The 20,113-nt window shown below is 31.6% G+C and overlaps 1 protein-coding gene across 1 annotated transcript; it reads right to left on the bottom strand.

Moving 5' to 3' along the window:
* Positions 1 to 3,549: 3,549 nt before the first annotated feature.
* LOC659136 (cytochrome P450 345A1) lies at positions 3,550 to 17,790 on the bottom strand. The gene is made up of 9 exons (XM_965468.5): positions 17,639 to 17,790; positions 16,697 to 17,581; positions 16,440 to 16,652; positions 16,139 to 16,390; positions 15,917 to 16,089; positions 10,403 to 11,297; positions 4,136 to 4,348; positions 3,835 to 4,086; positions 3,550 to 3,785 (listed from the first exon to the last, which is right to left on the bottom strand). Exons 2-9 carry the CDS (start codon positions 17,568 to 17,570, stop codon positions 3,607 to 3,609), a joined length of 3,051 nt encoding a protein of 1,016 aa, XP_970561.2. The 5' UTR covers positions 17,571 to 17,581; positions 17,639 to 17,790; the 3' UTR covers positions 3,550 to 3,606.
* Between the last annotated feature and the right edge of the window lie 2,323 nt (positions 17,791 to 20,113).

Here is a 20,113-nt window from a genome sequence, read left to right as displayed (position 1 = left end):
TTTTTGGTAATTTTTCACTTACATATTAGTTACATATGTAACTAATAATTAAAAAAAAAATCGATCAAAAATCAAATATTTTAGTTTTATATAAAACTACTCGTATTCTCTTCAGATAATTGTTTACGAAATTAGCAAAAAAAATACCTAGTCAGATTTTGAATTAAACATACTTTTACAATTTAACTCTAAAATTATTTCTATTTATGACATGCTACTTGTGACGTAAATTTAGGTGACAATGTAATTGGGGTAAGATTGTAAAGGATTTCGTTGGGATATTTCAATGCAGGCATCACTTTTATAGCAAGACTGGAAATAAAGGGCTTTAAAAATGTCGGCTACCGGTAACTGATCCCTTTGTTGGCAAATTATACCATCTTCTAATAAATTACGCGTCTGGTTTGCGTTTAAATAAAAAAGACCGATTTTATTTTCCCAAAACCAAGTAAAAATTTGTAATACTAATATCAGGATTTGATGGGGTAGCACTTAGTCTAAAAACTTTGTATTGAAATTAATAGTTAATGCTCAGAAAGCCAGACTTTATTTTAATAAATAATAAATAATAATAATAAGTTAATACAAAAATAATAAAAAGTACATGCTGGTGTGTAAAAAATAAAATCGGGATTTTTATTTCATTAGAAGTTGCTATTTTCTTGGATGCGCGATAAGGTTGCCTCACCGGGTATACCTATCAGAATTTTAACTGAACGCTAACATATTATAGCCCAGAAAAATTAAAAACTCGAAATTTTGAAAACCAAAACTTAAGATGAAATTTTTTACATTTTAGTTTTAATTTAGAGTTTAGGGTCCGAGTTTTGTTTTTTGATTTTTTTATTTATTCCAGTTTTTTATTTTCTCATTTTAATTATATATATTTTTTTATTTAAAATTTACGTCGCTTTTAACCGCTAAGGTTATATGCGAAGGCTGGTACTTTACGATAGTCATTAAACGTTACATTTTAGCGGCATTAAATTTTGCCGTGCACTTTTTAGTGAATAATTGTAACAAAGAAACAATTTTAGTGTAGGTACAATTGTCTTTAGCAAAGAGGAATGAAATATAAAATTTTATACAATTTTCAATGACTGCAAAAATCCAGTTAATTACTGGGTAATTAAGCCCGACATAGGTATTTAAAGCTCTGAAAAGCTTAATTAAACTTGGGCTAAGAATATAATTAAAACTGTCAAATACAATTTATAAACCCGACGAATTAGATCTGAAAACTTGTAAAAAGTGTATAAAAGTGAAATTTGAAAAATCTCAGAACTTCAGTAAGCTTTATTTAGCAAATAAAAGGAATTTTGTAAGATAGTACAAATTTTGCTAAAATGTTCTTGTACCCTAAATAATTTAGGGTGTTTATTTATATTACAACTCTCTTTTGCGAGTTTTGTCTACTAAATAATTCCTGAATGATTATGCTCTCTAATTGCCAATGTAATCACTGATTAGAGTGATTACTGATCTGAATGAAGATAATAGTGTGGCGGTTCTTTAGTTTTCCGTGAGATGGCACTGCACTGCTTACTTACGAGTATAGTATTTCTACTTGTAAATAAATAGTCGTATTGTAACCTGTCTGATAGTTCGCTTTTAGAACTCAACAACTCATAGACATTTAATCAGTTATGGAATCCTGAATAGTAGTGTGGTGAATAAAGTGTGCTTCATTAGGTGAAGTGTTTTTATTCCTACACACTCTACAATAGTATATTATATTATAATTTATAAGTGATAGAAATGCATCATTATATGTATGCGAGTGAGATCTTTGATCCACGAGTGCGCTTGCGCACGAGTGGCAGGCTTTTCACGAGCTTTATAATGGCATTACGATCACGTGTGATGTACGACGCTTTATCTTACAGGTGCATTGCAAAAAAAATTCTGAAAACTCAAATAAATATCCGCCTGTAAGATTTGCATTGTTTTCTATGTATCAGTTTTCGTCAAACAGTCTCACTGTTTTCCCCAAATTTACTCACTTGTGAGAGAAATTTAATTTCTCTCACCGAAAACAATGGTATAATGTACCTACATAAAAAACTGCACTTGTAAGATAAAAAAAATAAAACTTAGTTATTTGATATTTTTATTTTATTTGACGTAAATTTAATTATTAAATCAATTCTCATTGATTTAATTTATTCTTAAGTCAAAAAATCGCTGAATTGTGTCTTTTTTAACGATTAACTAAGGTTGGCAGTCAGACTATACTAATTTTATTTTGAGAGAAGATGTTATAAACCAGTGGTTCCCAACTTTTTTCACCTTGCGAACCCCTTCTAACATCCGACAGAAATTGGCGAACGCCTTGTAGAGCTTTAAAAAACAAGCAATTTTGAAAGGACATTTATTTTCTTTGTTGCACATTTTGAACTGAATGAATGTTAATGAATACGAATTAAAAAAAACGAATAATTTAATGCCTAATTTTTATATTTTTTTATTTTAAAATTAGAAACTGATTACACTAAATACTTTTGTAAGGGATGTTCTTTAAAGAGACATGTTAAATAGTTTTAACGTTGGCACCATAGCTAATTCATTCGGAGGAATTTTAGTAAAAAAGTTGGATCCAGTGTTTGATTTATTTTGAAAAAATGTCTTTATGTTGGCAAAAAAAATCCTAGATGAAAATGTAGATACGAAAACACAGAAACATGGTCAAATTCCGTATCAGAAAACTGTTTTCGATGTAAAAGTGAAGACAAAAACTGCGTAATTAACTCTGCAATTTGCAACTGAAAACAATTAAATGATACGAGGGAATAAAAAAGTGCAGATTTTATTTTTAAATTAGTTTAAATTAGTTATTAGTTCACACTTAGGTCTGAAAAATAAATTTAGAATTTGCTTTAAATTTCAGTCCATTTCAGTTCAACTTACAGAAAACTGATAGCCAATTTTCATAACAATCATAACATACTATTATTATTATTTTCTTCCACAAATAAGTTTTTTTTCAGTAGAGGCATCTTTTTTCACTAAAATTTTTGTACGAAAAGCTGATTTTTGTCCAAAATATTTTATTACAATATTATGTCTTCACAAGTATTGAGTACAGTTTTCATAGACACAAAGTGGTAATATCTGTCGCGTTCAACAAACAGAAGTCTATCTAGAATCCGTAAAAGTCTAAATTTTGATGAATTTTGAACATGAAAACACAATTAATTTTTTAAAGAAATTTTTTGGAAGAAAAACAACAAGCAAAAACAATTTACGGCCCACAGAGATAATGAGCTGCATCCAATTTTGTCTGTTAAATTAATTTAAATGTATTGTTTTGTAGTTTTTTACGTTAGCCATTTTATAAAATTCCGCCATTAGAATGCTTTCTTTGGCGAACCCTCGGGGATTCGCGAACCACCGATTGGGAAACCCTGTTATAAACAATTTGATGCATGCCGTTCAAAATTACATCAATTTGTAGAAACATTATGAACTTTTCATAATTTGAAAACTATGTATTCGTAGCTTTCTCCGAAGCAGAAAATTCTGTTGGGGTATAAATGCGAAAAAATTAAATGCTGTGCAACTAGCTAGAATTTATTTAAAGGAAAAACACATTCACAGAATGAACAATTAAGCCGCAGACGTCATCACTTTCTTAAACTTCATCGGTAATCCCACTTTCGAGGCGAGTACAAAACTCTTCGGTTCAAATTCGAGAGGAACAGGCGTATCTGAAGACTTTTCAACCTCAAATTCGGACAAAATGTGAATAAGACCCAACTTTGTGCCTATCAACCCAAAACGTTCGCCTAAAACGAATTATTTTACTATTAATTAACAAACTAATCGTTCACTTACCAATGCAATTTCTTGGACCTTCGCCAAACGGAATGTAGCTAAACGGTGTTATATTTTGCATATTTTCATCCGAGAAACGTTCAGGGTCGTATTTTTGTGGGTTGGGAAAGTATTGAGGGTCGTAGTGGAGCCCAAACATTGGGATAAAAACTGGGGTTCCTTTCTCGATCACGACGTTCGAGTTGGGGAGTTTGTAGTCTTCTTTGCAGGTGCGGTCCAGGAAGGGCAGAACTGGGTATTTGCGAAGTGTTTCTAGAAATGGGAGAATGAGGAATGAACGTTTAAAAAATTAAATTCGTACCACAAACACACATATTGAGATATTTCATGCTTTGAAGGGCTTCATAAGTTAGGCCGTTGTGTTCTTTGAGGCAAGTCGCAATTTCGGCCCTCACTCTTCGTTGGAATTGTGGTTGGAGACAAAGCTCGTATAGAGTAAAAGCCATCGTAGAGCTCGTAGTTTCAAATCCCGCAACGAAAAATTGCGCCGCTTGAGCCACCACCTTATCACCCTCTAAAACAAAGTTATACAAAGTGTTCGCTCATTGAAAGTTTTGATTATATTTATTTGAAAATTGGTGCACAGCCATAAACCGTTAGGTCCTGTTAAATGAAAATATTTTCAATAAGGCTGCACTTTTGGTTATACCGGAAGCGGTATCAATTTTCTTATTTTAAATGGAAAGATATGCATATGGTTTTTACCACATTTTTGGATTACTCGAGTTATTTCTAGAGTATTTATATCAGCTTTCCCTATACCTTAATTTTAGCCGTTTTTCAAATATTTAGTGTTTTTTGAAAATTTTTGACATTACACTTTTTACTTCAAAATTCCATAATTCTGCCATTTTTTTAATTTTCGAAATTATATTTGACCAATCAAAAGAGAAAGCCAATATGTTACCTTCAGTGTGTTCAAACAAAATTATAAACTAAAATCTTAAGGTTAAGTTTCGGCAACTTTTACCTGCAATTAGGTTCCTTGCAATTACATTTATGAGATTTACAAGCAGCTTACGAGACAAAAAGCTTTAACGAAAATAATGAAGATTATTCGAACTTGCACTTGACACCACAGTGGTTCAAATTGTTCAAAACACGCGCCAAATTCATTTTTTTAAAGTGTGTCATGGAAACATGTAATTGTGGTATTCGGAAGTAAAATTACCGTTGGGGGCGCCACTGAGTTAGGTTGAAAACAGTAACCATAAATGGCGGGAAAATGTTTATTCGGATATTTTGAGCGTTGTACGAATTTTGGGGCTTCACAATTATTACATTGCCTATGCGGAATGATTATTGCATCTTTGATGCAAGAAACTTATGTTGACAAATGAGAGATGACGAGGAAAACACGAATAACGAATGACTGTTTGGTTCGCTTTCTTTATTGGAAAATTATTACAAAGACATTGAAAAACCTACCTTTTGGCATAATTTACGTTTAAATGTATCAGCAGTTGTTAATCTTTATTGTAGTTTTGTAGATTTACCGCAACATTTCATGATTTTTTCTGTGGAAAATTCTAACCTAAAATTCACACACTTCACTAATGTATTGGTTTCTTGAGCCAAACTTTGTGTTCGCTGTGATCCATTACTTATAATCTTTAATTAGACAACTGTTTGATAACACTTTGTAATCAAAATTTAAATATTTTTTACTTTTTTCACTTTCAAGTTCCAACAATAAACACTTTATACCACGAAAAACTACAGAACCAAAGTCAACGCTAGTATTTACCACCACGTACTTTTAAAGTAATTCTTTCTATTGTAAGTAATTAACACTATACACGCAAAATTGTTGAACAATTCATTAAATGTCAGTTAAATGTGGCATTACGAAAATTTCTTTACTGTTTTCGACATAGTTCAAAAGTCATCACCAGAGGGCGTCTAGTTAATTTTATTTCCGAATTGTGGTATAATAAAGTACACAGTGCTTACCACATATGGGTAAAAAATGTGAAATACAAAAAACTCCATACCGGTAAAAAGGCTGGTTGAATTTGGTAAATTTGGTATATTTGAATTTAAACGTAAATACGCCGACGTACAGTCCCTATAAAAGGACTAAAAAATTCTACTTTCATTATAGCATTATAGAGTTCTTTGGTTTTATGAACAGTATACAGAATGTATAAATGTTCCTAAAGACTTAACAGCTGTATTTTTTTTAAATCCCTTAAAATTGTCACTTAGGGTGGATTTTACAATCGTCAGATAAACCTCGTATAAGTTATTTCTAGTATAATTACTATGGTTACAATTGTTACAACAATGTATTTTTCAAAATTTATCTCCAGGATAAAGTAATCCTATCCGATGATTGTAAAATCCGCCCTTAATCGCTAATACAAAAAATGGTACACGACGGTAATTATTTAGACGAATTGCGAAAAAATAAACCCAAATTCAGCTGCGGATACGTGCGGATGTAAATAATATGTGGATTAACTGAAGCTGAAAATGCTTCGTAAGGGAGCTGTAGCCTCTGAAGATTGCAATTTTTCTCAATTTTCTCAGTAAAGGGTTGAAGGAGATATATCAAAATTTGCATCTGGGGTAATCTTGGAGTATACAGGGTGCTCAAAAACTGAAATTCGGTTTTACAAGTTTTTGGTTTAGATGTATCTGAGCTTTTCAGAATTTTAGGTTTTTAGTTCGAATCCATTAGGTTTTCAATATGATTGTTTGATTTTCAGTTTTCTTGGTTTTAGTATTTTAAGTATGAATTGTAAATTAGTGCACAACATCTGCACTTGTAAAATTTTGCTATTAGTTATTATACAGGGTGCTCAAAAACTGGTGCACCAACTCAGTGGTACGATGTTGAGAAGCAAGTGTAGATCACGGGAAAAATCTTGGAAAAATTCCAAATGATATATTTAAAAAAATCTGGAACAACAAACTTATTTTGCTAACTTCCTCAATTTTTATTATTTTTTAATGTTTTTATGTTTTGCACTAAGTAATTGTTCCCTAACAAAACGATGAATAATTATTTTTAAATTTACTATCAGATCTTAGCAGTTTTTTTAATTTAAAAAAAATTAAATTCATCAAAAAATCACAGTTTGTAGATGTGGCAACGCTGGGAACTATTTCCTAGGAAACCGTTTCAAAAATAATTTATTTTTATTGTTGATCAAATTCTATTGCCATCACGACTGTTAGGCATCGTTGCCACATATCATTTATTTAAAATTCGTTATTTATCAATAACTTTAATACAAAGAATTTTTTTACTATTTTTACCTTTATGTGTAAGCAATTCTCTACCACACTCCGTTGAGTTGGTGCGCCGATTTTTGAGCACCCGGTAGAATCTACTGGTATGATCAAAAATTGAGAAACTTAATCAGGGGGGGCGCGGATACTGTGGGCGAACTGCTGTAGGAGTAAACTTGTGCTTTGGAAGAGGCTATTCGAAATGTTTTCGAGCAACTGCTAGTAACTACTCTTACATAATAATAAATAACTTAATGCATCATACACGTAATTATTTACTTGTTTAAAAACATATAAATGTTTGTCGTTACAGTTAAGTTCGTACTTTTTTTGTTCTGTTATAATGAGTAAATGTAAGGTAATGAATACAATTCGTAGTGCAATTAGATTACAGTAGTGCCTGATTGTGATGTCAAAATATGTAAAAAAGTTACCACTTTTTGAAAAGAGATGTGCAAATCTAACAGGTTGCAAAAAACGTGAAATATTTTGAAAACGGCTAAACCTCAGTATAGGGATGGTCCATAATAATTCTCATTGAATAACTGGAGTCATCTAAAAACGCAATAAAAAACATTTTTTTAATTAAATCAGCAAAATTGTTACTTACTTCCGATATAACCGGAAGTGCCACACTTTTGAAACTACCTTTACTGGACAGGACTTAATGAATTATGACTGTGTACACATTTTCATCAGTTTCGTATTTAGTTTCCTTAAAAAAAAACAATATATGATCTATGTATTAAACAGAAATTAGTTTAGTTAGTTTTTTTTGTTTCTCGACTGCCTATACAAATTTAGCCGCATACAATATAAACCATTTACTCATATTATTAATTGATCACTTAAAAGTGGGGTTTCCCCTACTGCAATAAAACAGAAAAGTTGTTACAATATTTAATAAAAAAACTTAAACAAATGTTTTTCTAGAAAAAAGCATTTATCAAGAACATTTTTTTGCTTACAAATTAGGCTTTAAAAAATTATAAAAGCTTTCGGAACAATGTTCAATTTAAGAAAGTAATTCTGTAATGCGGTATTGTTATGAGTTATGATAATGACCGTTTCCAAAGCTTTTATAAACTTTAAAATCCTAATTTATAAGCAAAAATATTTTCTTCTGATAGATGAACATTATTTTTTTATTTTTAGTGCATCTTTAAAAGCTTTTTCTAAAAAAAACATTTTTTTTAAATTTTGTTATTTATTGCTTTTCAGTCTTTACTTATTCTAGACGTCTTTTTCCCTGAGATTTAGTTTCGTCGTATTATTGTAGCACGGGATTAAATTAATTGTAAATGTAAACGTGTTTTAAATTAAATTTTTAAAATACGTTGCTATGGGAAGCGTGTTTTTATTATTATAAAAATTTATTTATTATTGTAAAAACACGTTAATAAGGGAAACGTGTTTTAAAATAGTATTTATAATCTAGGATTCAGATATTAAAAAGAAGGCTTAAAATGTTACCAATAACATTTTTTTTTTTCATTTTTTTCTCACTTAAGAAAATTTTAGTCGTCAGTTTTTTCAGTCTGTTTTTGCATTTTTTCCAAGTAGTTAGTGAATTGGTTAAATTTAAATTAATTAAAATCGATTTGGCGCCGCGACAGTCGAAGCGCTCTCATTTACTTTTTTTTGGGGTTTAGAAAAACCTGCGATTTTGTATCTCGTTTCGTCTTCTACTCGTAAGTTATAGTCCTTTTTATGTAAAAAAGAGCTTTGGTCAAGACTATGGTTAATAAATTTTTTTATGTCAACAAAAAGTTGAAAACTGTTGCACATAAGACGTAAGTTACCTCTAGGGAATTTGATACAGATTGATGGAGAATTAAATTCTCTACCATTTATTATTGAAATAAAAATTGTGGTATTTTATTTGAATTTTTTTAAGGTGTTTGAAATTCTATAATTTAACCATAAAAATTTGGGGTTTGTTATCTCATTTTAGAAATTTGAAAATATCAAACGAAAACTTTTTATAAGTGAGCCAAAAATTTAAAAAATGGCATAGTTATCGTTTATTGAACGACAGGTGCAAATCTAAAATTTGTTAAAAAACCTTAAATATTTTGAAGACTGCTAAATTCTTCTCAAAAGAACGATTTGTGCATTTGTGCAGTTTGGAAGAAAATAAGTCATTTCGGACATTTTTTAATCAAAAACTTGAAAACTTTTTGAGAAGTGGCTAAAAACGGTCTATTGTAGCCGGAAACAACGATTTATGTTATAGTTTGATTGAAAATGGCTTATTTCTAAAGACTCTGCTTAGAAAGGAGTAAACTCTTACAGAACAGACTAAAAACAATGTATTCTATTTCAAAAAAACAGTTTATGTACTAGTTTTTATGAAAACGATTTATTTTGGACAATGTATTGCTTACAAACAAGGATACTTTTTGAGAAGAACGGCTTATTTTAGCCAGAAACAACGATGTATGTTATATTTTGGATAAAAGCATTTTATATCGGACGCGTCTTTGCTTAGAAACAAGAAAACTGTTATAAAACAGACTGACAACGTTTAATTCTAGCTTAAATGAGCGGTTTGTGCACTATTTTTGACAAAATCAATTTATTTAGGACAACTTCTTGCTTAAAAATGAGAAATTTTTTGAGGATTGGCTAAAAATTGTTTATTTGAGTCGGAGAAATAGTTTAAGTGATAGTTTGGATAGAAATGGCTTATTTCAGACGATTCTTTGCTTAAAAATGTGGAACACACAGACTCAAAACACCTCAAAAGAACGGTTTATGCACCAGTTTAGGAAAAAAAAGATTCATTTTGGACAACTTCATCTTGAAATCTTGAAGATTAACTTCATAGAAAGTAAAATTATTAAATTTGTCGCGAGGTCTTGATACTTTATTGTATCATTTCAAGCGAAGAATTTTTGCTGGTCTATGCAATTAAACAACGACTATTTATGTTATAGCTGATAAGAACTTCCTTAAAATAAATCGGATAATCCAGAGACGCAGTAGAAACATAACTTTTTATTTATTAAAATAAGAAAGTTAATAGCGACTTTCAGTATAACCGGAAATATTTTTCTTGAACAGAACCTAACGGGTTATGGTCGTATACAAATTATTTAAATATTTATGGTTTGAACAGATTGTGATAAATTAAACTGAACGAAAACAAACAACAAAAATAGAAAGTAGAAAAAATAGTATATTACACTCGTTTTATAAGACTTAATTGTGGCACTCATTCTATTAGAGCACTCCTTCGTCGTGCTCCAAAACCATTGGTGTCACAAAAGAACATCTTATAGAACTCGTATAATAATATATTATTTTGCAAAATTATAACAATACGCACCGAAATTCATATTTTTGCAAAACTCCTGGTTGTCCTTCAGGGCAATAATGGCATCAATCAGGTCGTTAGCTTTCAAGTTTTTCTCCTCCCTCAACTTAATCGTATGCCAGAATGTTTCACGAAGGAAGTCACTAGCGTCCTTATCCAACATCCTGAATTTTAGAAGGTTCACTAACCCAGGTAGAAAAAAATAGGAAGTTTGTTGTATTGCAGTACTCCACCGAAAATCAAAAATCCTTCGGCCGATTTTCCGAAACTCTGCGTCTTCGTTTTTGAACGAGTTTGCATTAATCCCAAAGGCACATTTCGCGATAACGTCAGTCGAGAATTTAGCACAAATTTCCTTAGCTTCGAGCGAGAAATTTGGTATTTTTTGGGCGATATATTTCGTCATGGTCTCGCCAACGTCGTTGATTAGCGGAATCATCCCTTTTAGTTTTCCGGTGGTGAAAACCGGAGTCATTTTCACTCGAACGTTTTTCCATTCGGGGTTTTTGTTGAGGAAAAGCATGTTTTTGACAAGGGGGTCATGATGGGGCGATGCTATGCACCTGTCATCAAAGTTGTTAAAATCGCGGACTAGAATTGTCTTGACAAGTTCAGGGCTTTTGATAATTAAGTGGGGTTTATCGAAGACGAAGATTCCAAAAAAGGGTTCAGTCGTTTGGTTGTACAACTTTGCCAGATGTTCGCCTATTGTTGTGCGGAAAAGGGAAATGTCGACGAAATTGCCGAAAAAGGGAATTGGTTTGAAGTAAAACACATTTTTCTTCTCCCAGTGGTCAAAATTGCGGGAGAAATACTTGTACAAGAGCAGGGCTAGCACCGAAAGTAGGACCACAGTGTCCAGGGGCAAATAAGGTGTGAGTAACATTTTGCTGAATTGACTTACAGATTAAAAATTTCAAAGTTATGTAAGAAAAATTGCACTTTACACATGTTTACGAACTGAAGATAATAACGAAGAGTTTCTTTTTATATACTGTATGATTAGAAAAATTGTTTTCGGCGTCGGTCGTGATAAAAAGAAACCTTTGCCATGCTTTGTTTGAAAATAGTCCAAGTGGGTTCGCAGACATAAAGTGAACAATCGTAAAGATTGCTTTTTTTTTCTAAAAATAATTGTTAAATCAAGTGGCTTGGAGCAATTTCAATTATTTTGGCAAGGTGAACTAGCTAAGTTGCGTGATAAAAATTATCTTGTTTATTGTATTTATCGTCTACGTCGAAAAATTGTATAAACACAGATATCATTCGCAACTGATTTATTTTATAAGCAAAACAAATCAATCCAAAAAATTTTTGTGCTGTATTTAGACGCGTGTAGTTTTTTTTTGTTTTTTTGCCAACGGTGGAACGAAATTTCGTTGACCACGTGTTGCAAAAGGTGGGCGTATTTAAAAATTATAGACTTCGTGAACTGTTTACAGAACTTAAAAAAAAATTAATAATGAATACTTATTACTTGTAATTTGAGTAACTAGTAGATCCTTTGAAAAAAGTATATATAATTTGAGATAACAAAGGAATCGTGGGTCCTACTGTTGATAGTTTGTGGGTATTTTGCATTGAACAACTGTAATTTAGTTTTTTTTATATAAAAATGTTAAAATAAATGTTCCATTGAAACTTCGAAAACGCTAGAAATACGGAAAATATATTTTTTTTGTAATTGTAGGATTTGGATTTTGCTCTAACAAGTTTGTGATTTTTATGACCAACCACCTAATTAATTTATTTATTAATTAATTTTTTTGTTAGATTTTTGTTAAGATCACTCTAGACTGACTGTAATTTCATTATTGTGGTTTCTAGATAGATTTCAGAATTTTGGTTCAAAAATCTAAAATAAGACTTTTTAATGTAATTGTAGAAAAATAATTAGTAATAGAATTGAAAAAGCCTAACTGCATCACTATGATTTAAGATAAAAATTCTTCTTAAGAGTGCATGAACTGTTCCATAATAAAGTGTAATGTAAAATTGTCCAAAACTTGGTTTAAACTGAACGATATCTTGGGTTCCGCTTAAATAGAGTTTAACATCAAAATAGCAATTTAAAAGCTCAATTTGATGAATCCAGAAATAGGCCCACACAAAAAATGCACACAAGAAAAAAGCTCACAGAAAAATTAACACACGGAAAAAACGCACACAGAAATAAGCCTACATTAAAAAACGCACTGAGAAAAAACCTCACAATGCCACTAAGCCCACTAAGCCCACCCGGAAAAAAAACCGGAAAAAACGGAAAACGTCTAACCGTCAAAAAGACCGCGGAAAAAAATTAACTCACTGGAAAAAACAATAATTTCAGCTGTCGTGTAATGAATTTATAATAATCGATAACTTGATAACTAAACAAAGTTTAGTGAAACAATTTTTTATTGAATAACGTAAATAAATAGGAAATATTGATCATATGACCATATCTGGAGATTTATTTATCGTTGGTAAAACCGAAAGTATGTAATGTATAAGATTTTGTGTGCCCTCGAGCCGGCGTTTCCAGCTTTATAATGTTTTTTTCGAAAAAAGTTGATTACCTAAAGATCTCAGAAACAATTCTACATATCTACCGAAAATAAAAAGCGATTTGAAGTATCTGAAAGACTAAACTTATTATTATTTTTTTAATTTTTTATCACTTGTCACTTCCAAGTCGCCACCCCGGTCTGTTAAATATTTAGAAATTTTTTTATTTGGTGCAAAATTTTTGTGTCAACTCGGTTTTATGTACATTATGGAAATTAATAATTACGGCGATTTAACCGAGGTTAACAAATTAAAATGTGGACTAGTTTCGGTCTAATTAATTAAACCATTATTAGCAACAGGTGATAAAAAGGTTAAAAAGACACCTACATCATAAATTCAAAATTAATTACGTTTTAAATTGAAAAACTGGCTCAAAAGTTGATCATAGTAAATTGTAGAGGACAAAAAAAGTGTACTAATGGTACTAATTTTTTGGTAAGTGGCTGTTTTTCTGTGTGAGTTTTTTTTCATGTGAGTTTTTATCAGTCTGGGTTTTTTGGTGTGAGCTTTTCTCCGTGTGAGTTTTTTTTCATGTGAGTTGTTTTTTGACGTGGGCTTTTTTCTTTGTGGACATTATTTCAAGTAAGCTTTATTCTGTGTGGGTGTTTTCTTGTAGGCAAATGCTCACATAAATACAGGGTGATTCTTAAATAAACCGACACAATTGCATCACAGCTTTCCAAAGATAAGTAGAGACGATCTCCAGTTTATTTACGCTTTTATTTCCTAGTGGTAGAAATCCCCTTAATGCGTGTCACTTACGTCGCTCATGAGTTTAAATTAGTTGTATTGGAACAAAATGTGCTCGTTTTCATCATGATTATCGGTAATACACAGTAGATCATTGTTGTATTGATCAAGTACAGTCACGATCAAAAAGAATGACACTTCTAAAACCGCAGCCACAAACGTTTTCGATGTGATACGGCTAATGTGTACGTTTAGCTAGTTTATAAACTAGCTGGACAGTTTGTGAACTAACTTATTTGTTGAAATTCATAACTTAAGTCCCACTATAGTCGGACTTTTGCTGTGCGACCTGGTTGGTAGGGGTGTCATATTTTTTATCGTGACTGTACATAAAATGAATATCATATTTTCTACTAACTGTGCTAATGCAACTTAGGAGTATATCAGTGGCGTACGCTTGATCTCCAACATAAACTTTAATATTTTTATTTCGAAAATGGTGATTCTAAGATTTTTATTATTATTATTTCTTATGTATTTTAAAACAAACGATGTTTAAATGTTGGTTTGTACAAAAAGTACGTAACAAAAATATCACTAACACCCCAAAAAAAAAAGAATTAATTAAATAAATTAATTTTGTTTAAGTATTTTTGCTCGAGACATCATTTAAGCAATGGTTATTTTAGAATAACACTAGGGGTCGGTTTATAGGAGGCAAAATTAAAATTCAATTCAGAATAACACAAATGCGAATTAAGATGTATTTTATTTTGCACAGATTTTTTTTTAAATTAATTAATATTTACTATAAGGAGTTGAACAAAAAATTTTGAAAGACATACGTACTAAGAAAAAAATAAATACAGGACGATTCTTAAATAAACTGACAAAGTTTTACCACATCTTCCCAGCGATAAGTAGAGACGATGGGATAGAAATATCTTAATCTGTCCTACTTACGGCGCTCATGAGTTTAAATTAGTTGTATTAGAAAAAATAGCTCGTTTTCATCAGGAATATCGATAATACACAGTGATCATTGTTGCATTAATCAAGTACATTGTTATGAAATTATTAACAAGCTTTCCATTAATTGTGCTAATACTATTTACGAACACATCAGTCGTGTACACTATAACTTAAAACAAATATTTCACAAGGACATTTTACTATTTTTCTCAGCATGTACTCATTTGATACTACCATGGATAGAAGTTTGTCGGTCTATTTAAGAATCACCCTGTATGTTTGTTGGCTTTTTATAGTACACTTTTTTCATGTCGGCTTTTTGTGGTCACCTAATTGAATATATCTATCAAAAATTGATTTACTTTGAATTGTATAATCATAAAACAGCTGTTTTTTTCAAAAATAATTTCAGCGTACTAAAATTGAATACTCCTTAAAGATTTATCGTTCTGACCGTCACTTAAAAAATAAGAATATTGTGGTAGTAGGTACTTGTTGCAACAGCAATTCTACATACAGTAAAACCTCTTAACAACGGACACCGATGGGGAATCTTTAATTGTCGGTTATGGAGAAGTGTCGGCTAATAGGAGGTGGAAATTGTAATATAGGTTGAGTTACGTTCCTACAAAAATGTCCGTTATGAAGAGGTATCTGTCATTCGGAGGTGTCCGTTAAGGGAGGTTTTACTGTAATAGTAATTGCTAAAACGTCCATCGTCCATAGCAGCACTAAACTGAATATTTTAAAGCTTTTCAACCGTATATCTAACTCTAAAGACTTTTCCACAATTTGAATTCTTCCAACTGTAACTGAAAATATTTCTTTTCCTCTCTATTTCTGTTCTTAGTAGTGGTTCTTAGTAGCTTTTTTAAAGTTATAGGTCAGGTCAGGTCTATTTTGAAACGTACGTAATTGGTATAGACTGGTTTCTCTACTTTTGGACGTCTTCTATCACACTATGTTTAGTTTTAGATTAACGAACTGTTTCACACTAGTTAGCTTAAAATTTGTCCAATATTATGATGTTGCTCATGATGGAAATTATAACACAATGTTTTCTACTTTCGAAATCGAAATGTTTTTTGCTTTTTTATTGAATAAAGTTTTTTTTTGGTCTGAAATAATTATGTTTGCATCTTCGTCATCATTATTCTTTATTTTTATGCATTTACTTCTTTAAAACTGAGAAGTAGACAATTTTTTTTTCATTGTTCGCGGGAGCAGAAGTGAAAAATGAAAAAATGTAATAATGTGCAACTAACTAAAATTTATTTAAAGGACCAACACATTCACAGAATGGTAAAATTAAGCCGCGGACGTCATCACTTTTTTAAATTTCATCGGCAATCCGACTTTCGAGGCAAGCACAAAACTTTTCGGTTCAAATTCGAGAGGAACAGGCGTATCGGAAGATCTTTCAACTTCAAAATTAGACAGAACATGGATGAGACCCAACTTTGTGCTGATCAATCCAAAACGTTCGCCTAAAACGAATTAATTAACTATTAATTAACAAAGTAATCGTTCACTTACCAATGCAATTTCTTGGACCTTCGCCAAACGGAATGTAGCTAAACGGAGTTATATTTTGCATATTTTCATCCGAGAATCGTTCAGGGTCGTATTTTTGGGGATTGGGAAAGTATTGTGGGTCGTAGTGGAGCCCAAACATTGGGATAAAAACTGGAGTTCCTTTCTCGATCACGACGTTCGAGTTGGGGAGTTTGTAGTCTTCTTTGCAGGTGCGGTCCAGGAAGGGCAGAACTGGGTATTTGCGAAGTGTTTCTAGAAATACAAAAATGAGGAATGAACGTTTAAAAAATTAAATTCGTACCACAAACACACATATTGAGATATTTCATGTCTTGAAGGGCTTCATAAGTTAGACCGTTGTGTTCTTTAACACAAGTCATGATTTCAGTCCTCACTTTACTTTGAATTTGTGGCTGGAGACAAAGTTCGTATAAAGTGAAAGCCATGGTTGCACTTGTGGTTTCAAATCCAGCAATAAAGAATTGAGCTGCTTGAGCCACCACTTTATCACCCTCTAAAACAAAGTTGTATTTTTGCAAAGTTAAAAATAACACGCACCAAAGTTGAAGTTTTTGCAAAACTCTTTGTTTTCTTTCATTGCAATAATAGCGTCAATCAGGTCCTTAGCTTTGGAATTATTCTCTTGTCTTAGCTTAATCGTTTGCCAGAATGTTTCGCGAAGGAAGTTGCTATCTTTCTTATCCATCACCCTCAATTTTAACACATTTACAAGCCCAGGTAGGAGGAAATAGGAAGTTTGTTGTATTGCATTACTCCACCGAAAATCGAAAAACCTTCGGCCCAGATTCCGAAACTCTGCATCTTCATTTTTTAACGAATTTGCATTAATCCCAAAGGCACATTTTGCAATAACATCAGTTGTGTATTTTGCAGAAATTTCCTTAGCTTCGAGAGAGAGATTTGATGTTTTTTGGGCGATATATTTCGTCAAAGTCTCCCCAATGTCGTTGATTAACGGAATCATCCCTTTCAGTTTTCCGGTGGTGAAGACCGGAGTCATTTTCACTCGAACGTTTTTCCATTCGGGGTTTTTGTTAAAGAAAAGCATGTTTTTGACAAGGGGGTCATGATGGGGCGATGCTACGCCTCTGTCATCAAAGTTGTTGAAATCGCGGACTAGAATTGTCTTGACAAGTTCAGGGCTTTTGATAATTAAGTGGGGTTTATCGAAGACGAAGATTCCAAAGAACGGTTCAGTCGTTTGGTTGTACAACTTTGCCAGATGTTCGCCTATTGTTGTGCGAAAGAGGGAAATGTCGAGGATATTGCCGAAAAAGGGAGTTGGTTTGAAGAAAAAAACATTTTTCTTCTCCCAGTGGTCATAATTCCGGGAGAAATATTTATATAAAAGGAGTGTAAACACCGACAGTAGGAGGAACGTGTCCAGTGGCAAATAGGATGTTAGTAACATTTTCAATATACCTGAAAAAAATTGGAAGAATGAACAAGTGATTGTAAAGTCAAAATGCTGTCACTTACTCGTTGCAAATTAAAAGTTATTCAACAAAAATAGCTCCTGACACATGTTTATAAACTGATGAGGATAAAATCAAACAGTTTGTTTTTATACGGTATAATTTCGATTGTCGGTCATCATGATTCGCAGAAACGTTCGTTATACCACGGGCCACGCTTTCCTATTTATGATTTATAATAATAATGTAAGTGGGATCGTCGTACCGACAATGTTTTTTCTAATTTTTAGATTACACTATAGTGAACAATATTTTAGATACAGGCTGTTCCGTTTTTATTGTTACAAATTTAAACAGGACTTTTAAGACAAAAGTTTTTTTTTAAATATTTCGTAAGGGAGCTACACCCCCTGAAAGGGGTGTTGTTTTTAGTGGATTTTCCTCAATATTTCCGAAACCAATGCAGATAAAATTACGAAATTCGGTGGAGTTGATAACCTTTGTACGCCTAATGGAATTCGAAGATCTATGGTCGAAATTTTTAATTAGTGGCGTCCCAGACTGGGGGGAGGTGCTGGGTAAAAAATACCCTAACTATTTTGGCTTTAGTTTTTTGACACTTTCAGCAACGAAATCTTAAATTCCATAGTTTTTACGTACAAGTAGTCTCTTGTATTGATAAGATACAACTCACCGTTTTTGAATAATAGATGTAAAATTTATACTGCATACCACAAACAGCATGAAAATCAGAACCAAATTAAAATCTAGGTTTTTTTGGGTCAAACCGCATGAATTCGTAAGAAAATGTCGACATTTTGCTCGTTCTTAGGCTCTTATGTAAAAACAGAGCATGTAAATTTTTAAACATTTTTTCGTACTACGGGGAACTACCCAATTACTCCCTTTCAAGGAGGTGCGCGACTTTCCGGACACCTGTACATTAAAACTTATACATAGACTTGGGTAGTTTAAATATGTAATTTGAAATAAATGTTAAAGAATAAATAAATTCAGGGTGTTCCACATGTTTTTACGAAGCCAGTGCCTGCAATCAATTACATGCTCTGGTTCGGACACGATTATACAATTTTTTTTAAATTGAATTATTTTCTTTAGTTATTCACCCCTTCAAAAAATTGTAGCGTTTTTATTAATTGATAGAATACATGACAGAATACATGATATAAGTTTCTGAAAACAGTAATTTATGTGTATTAATGATTTCCATAAATTAAATAATTATTTGAAGGAGAAATTTGTTAAATTAAATAACTAGAATAAAGTATTTGATATACCGGGTGTATCAGAAATATGTGTGTTAAATTTACCACGTAATAAAACTCATCAAGTACAACAGCTTTTCTATTTAATATTTTGCGAAATTCTTATTTGTTATTTTTACTGTTTTCTTTGTTTCTTGTGTGATAACGAGCCAATTATTTTGTATTCCTAGCAACAATTTTTATTGTTGTTTAAAATTGTTCAAATTGTCTATTTCTATTACAACGAAAATAGTTCGGTAATTTTATTTTTTTCTTGGTAACATTTTAAGCCTTCGTTTTAATATCTGAATACTAGATTAATAACACTATTTTAAAACACGTTTCTTATAGCAACGTGTTTTCACAATTTTAAAACATGCTTCCTATAGCAACGTGTTTTAAATTAAAAATGTTCCAACAAAAAAAAAATAATAACACTCATACGAAAACGCTTAACAAAGTTCTTGGGTGCTAGGCATACGCTCGTTGCAGAACGACAGCCCTCGAACTTTAAGCTTGTTAAGCTGTGTTTTCGCTCTCGTATTATTAACTATTTTGTATCCATGGGCGGGTACACGTTTCGATATGTTATCTTTTCTAAATTTTAAGTAAATTGTCGAAACTTTTATTGCAAAATTCTAAATAAAAATATTTTTTTATTGCTAATTTATTTTGCTTTTTTAAAACACACAGCAGCGTGTATAAATCCAACTTTCAAAACCGTGCGTTTTTTAAAGTGTCCATGAACCTAAGAAACGTGAAGTATAAATGGCAACTTTTTAAGGATATTTATTATCATGACAACCAATTCCATGCCAATAAAAGGCATATTAATATCAGTATTTATTATTTTATTAAAGTGTACCAACAAAAAATAACGTAAAAGTATTTGTGGATAACTGGTCTTTATAACACTTGCTTTATTTTGGGCACTCCGGTTACGCCGTCGTGCTCGAGAAATTGCACGTAATTTAAAGACCTCAATATCCACTTATTTTTTAATATACTAGCTCTATTACTTGTTAAAATTAACACACACATCCTGTTTATATTTGTATTTTGTTTTTTGCGATTAGTTTACAAAATGTGAGGCTAACTTGTGAAAAAAAAATGTCAAAAAAGCATAGCGTCCCTCGTATCTCAGGTTTTCATTTGGCGTTAAATTTTATGAGCAATTAATTAAATTACCAACATTTTAATCAATCAGTTAATTTGCTGACAACTATGACTCAACAAAATAACAAACTGCAAGTTAGGATAACAACATGACAAAC

Source organism: Tribolium castaneum, chromosome 5 (genome assembly GCF_031307605.1).
Source record: "Tribolium castaneum strain GA2 chromosome 5, icTriCast1.1, whole genome shotgun sequence".
Lineage (NCBI taxonomy): Eukaryota > Metazoa > Arthropoda > Insecta > Coleoptera > Tenebrionidae > Tribolium > Tribolium castaneum.
Note: the sequence above shows the minus strand (reverse complement) of the source record. Positions and strands in the feature narration are given on the sequence as shown.

Coding starts and splice junctions, on each gene's coding strand:
- LOC659136 (XM_965468.5), bottom strand. CDS start 17,570: ATGTTACTAACATCCTATTTGCCACTGGACACGTTCCTCCTACTGTCG. Junction 4,087..4,135: donor TCTCAATATGTGTGTTTGTG/GTACGAATTTAA, acceptor TCCCATTTCTAG/AAACACTTCGCAAATACCCA. Junction 3,786..3,834: donor AGGTCCAAGAAATTGCATTG/GTAAGTGAACGA, acceptor AATTCGTTTTAG/GCGAACGTTTTGGGTTGATA.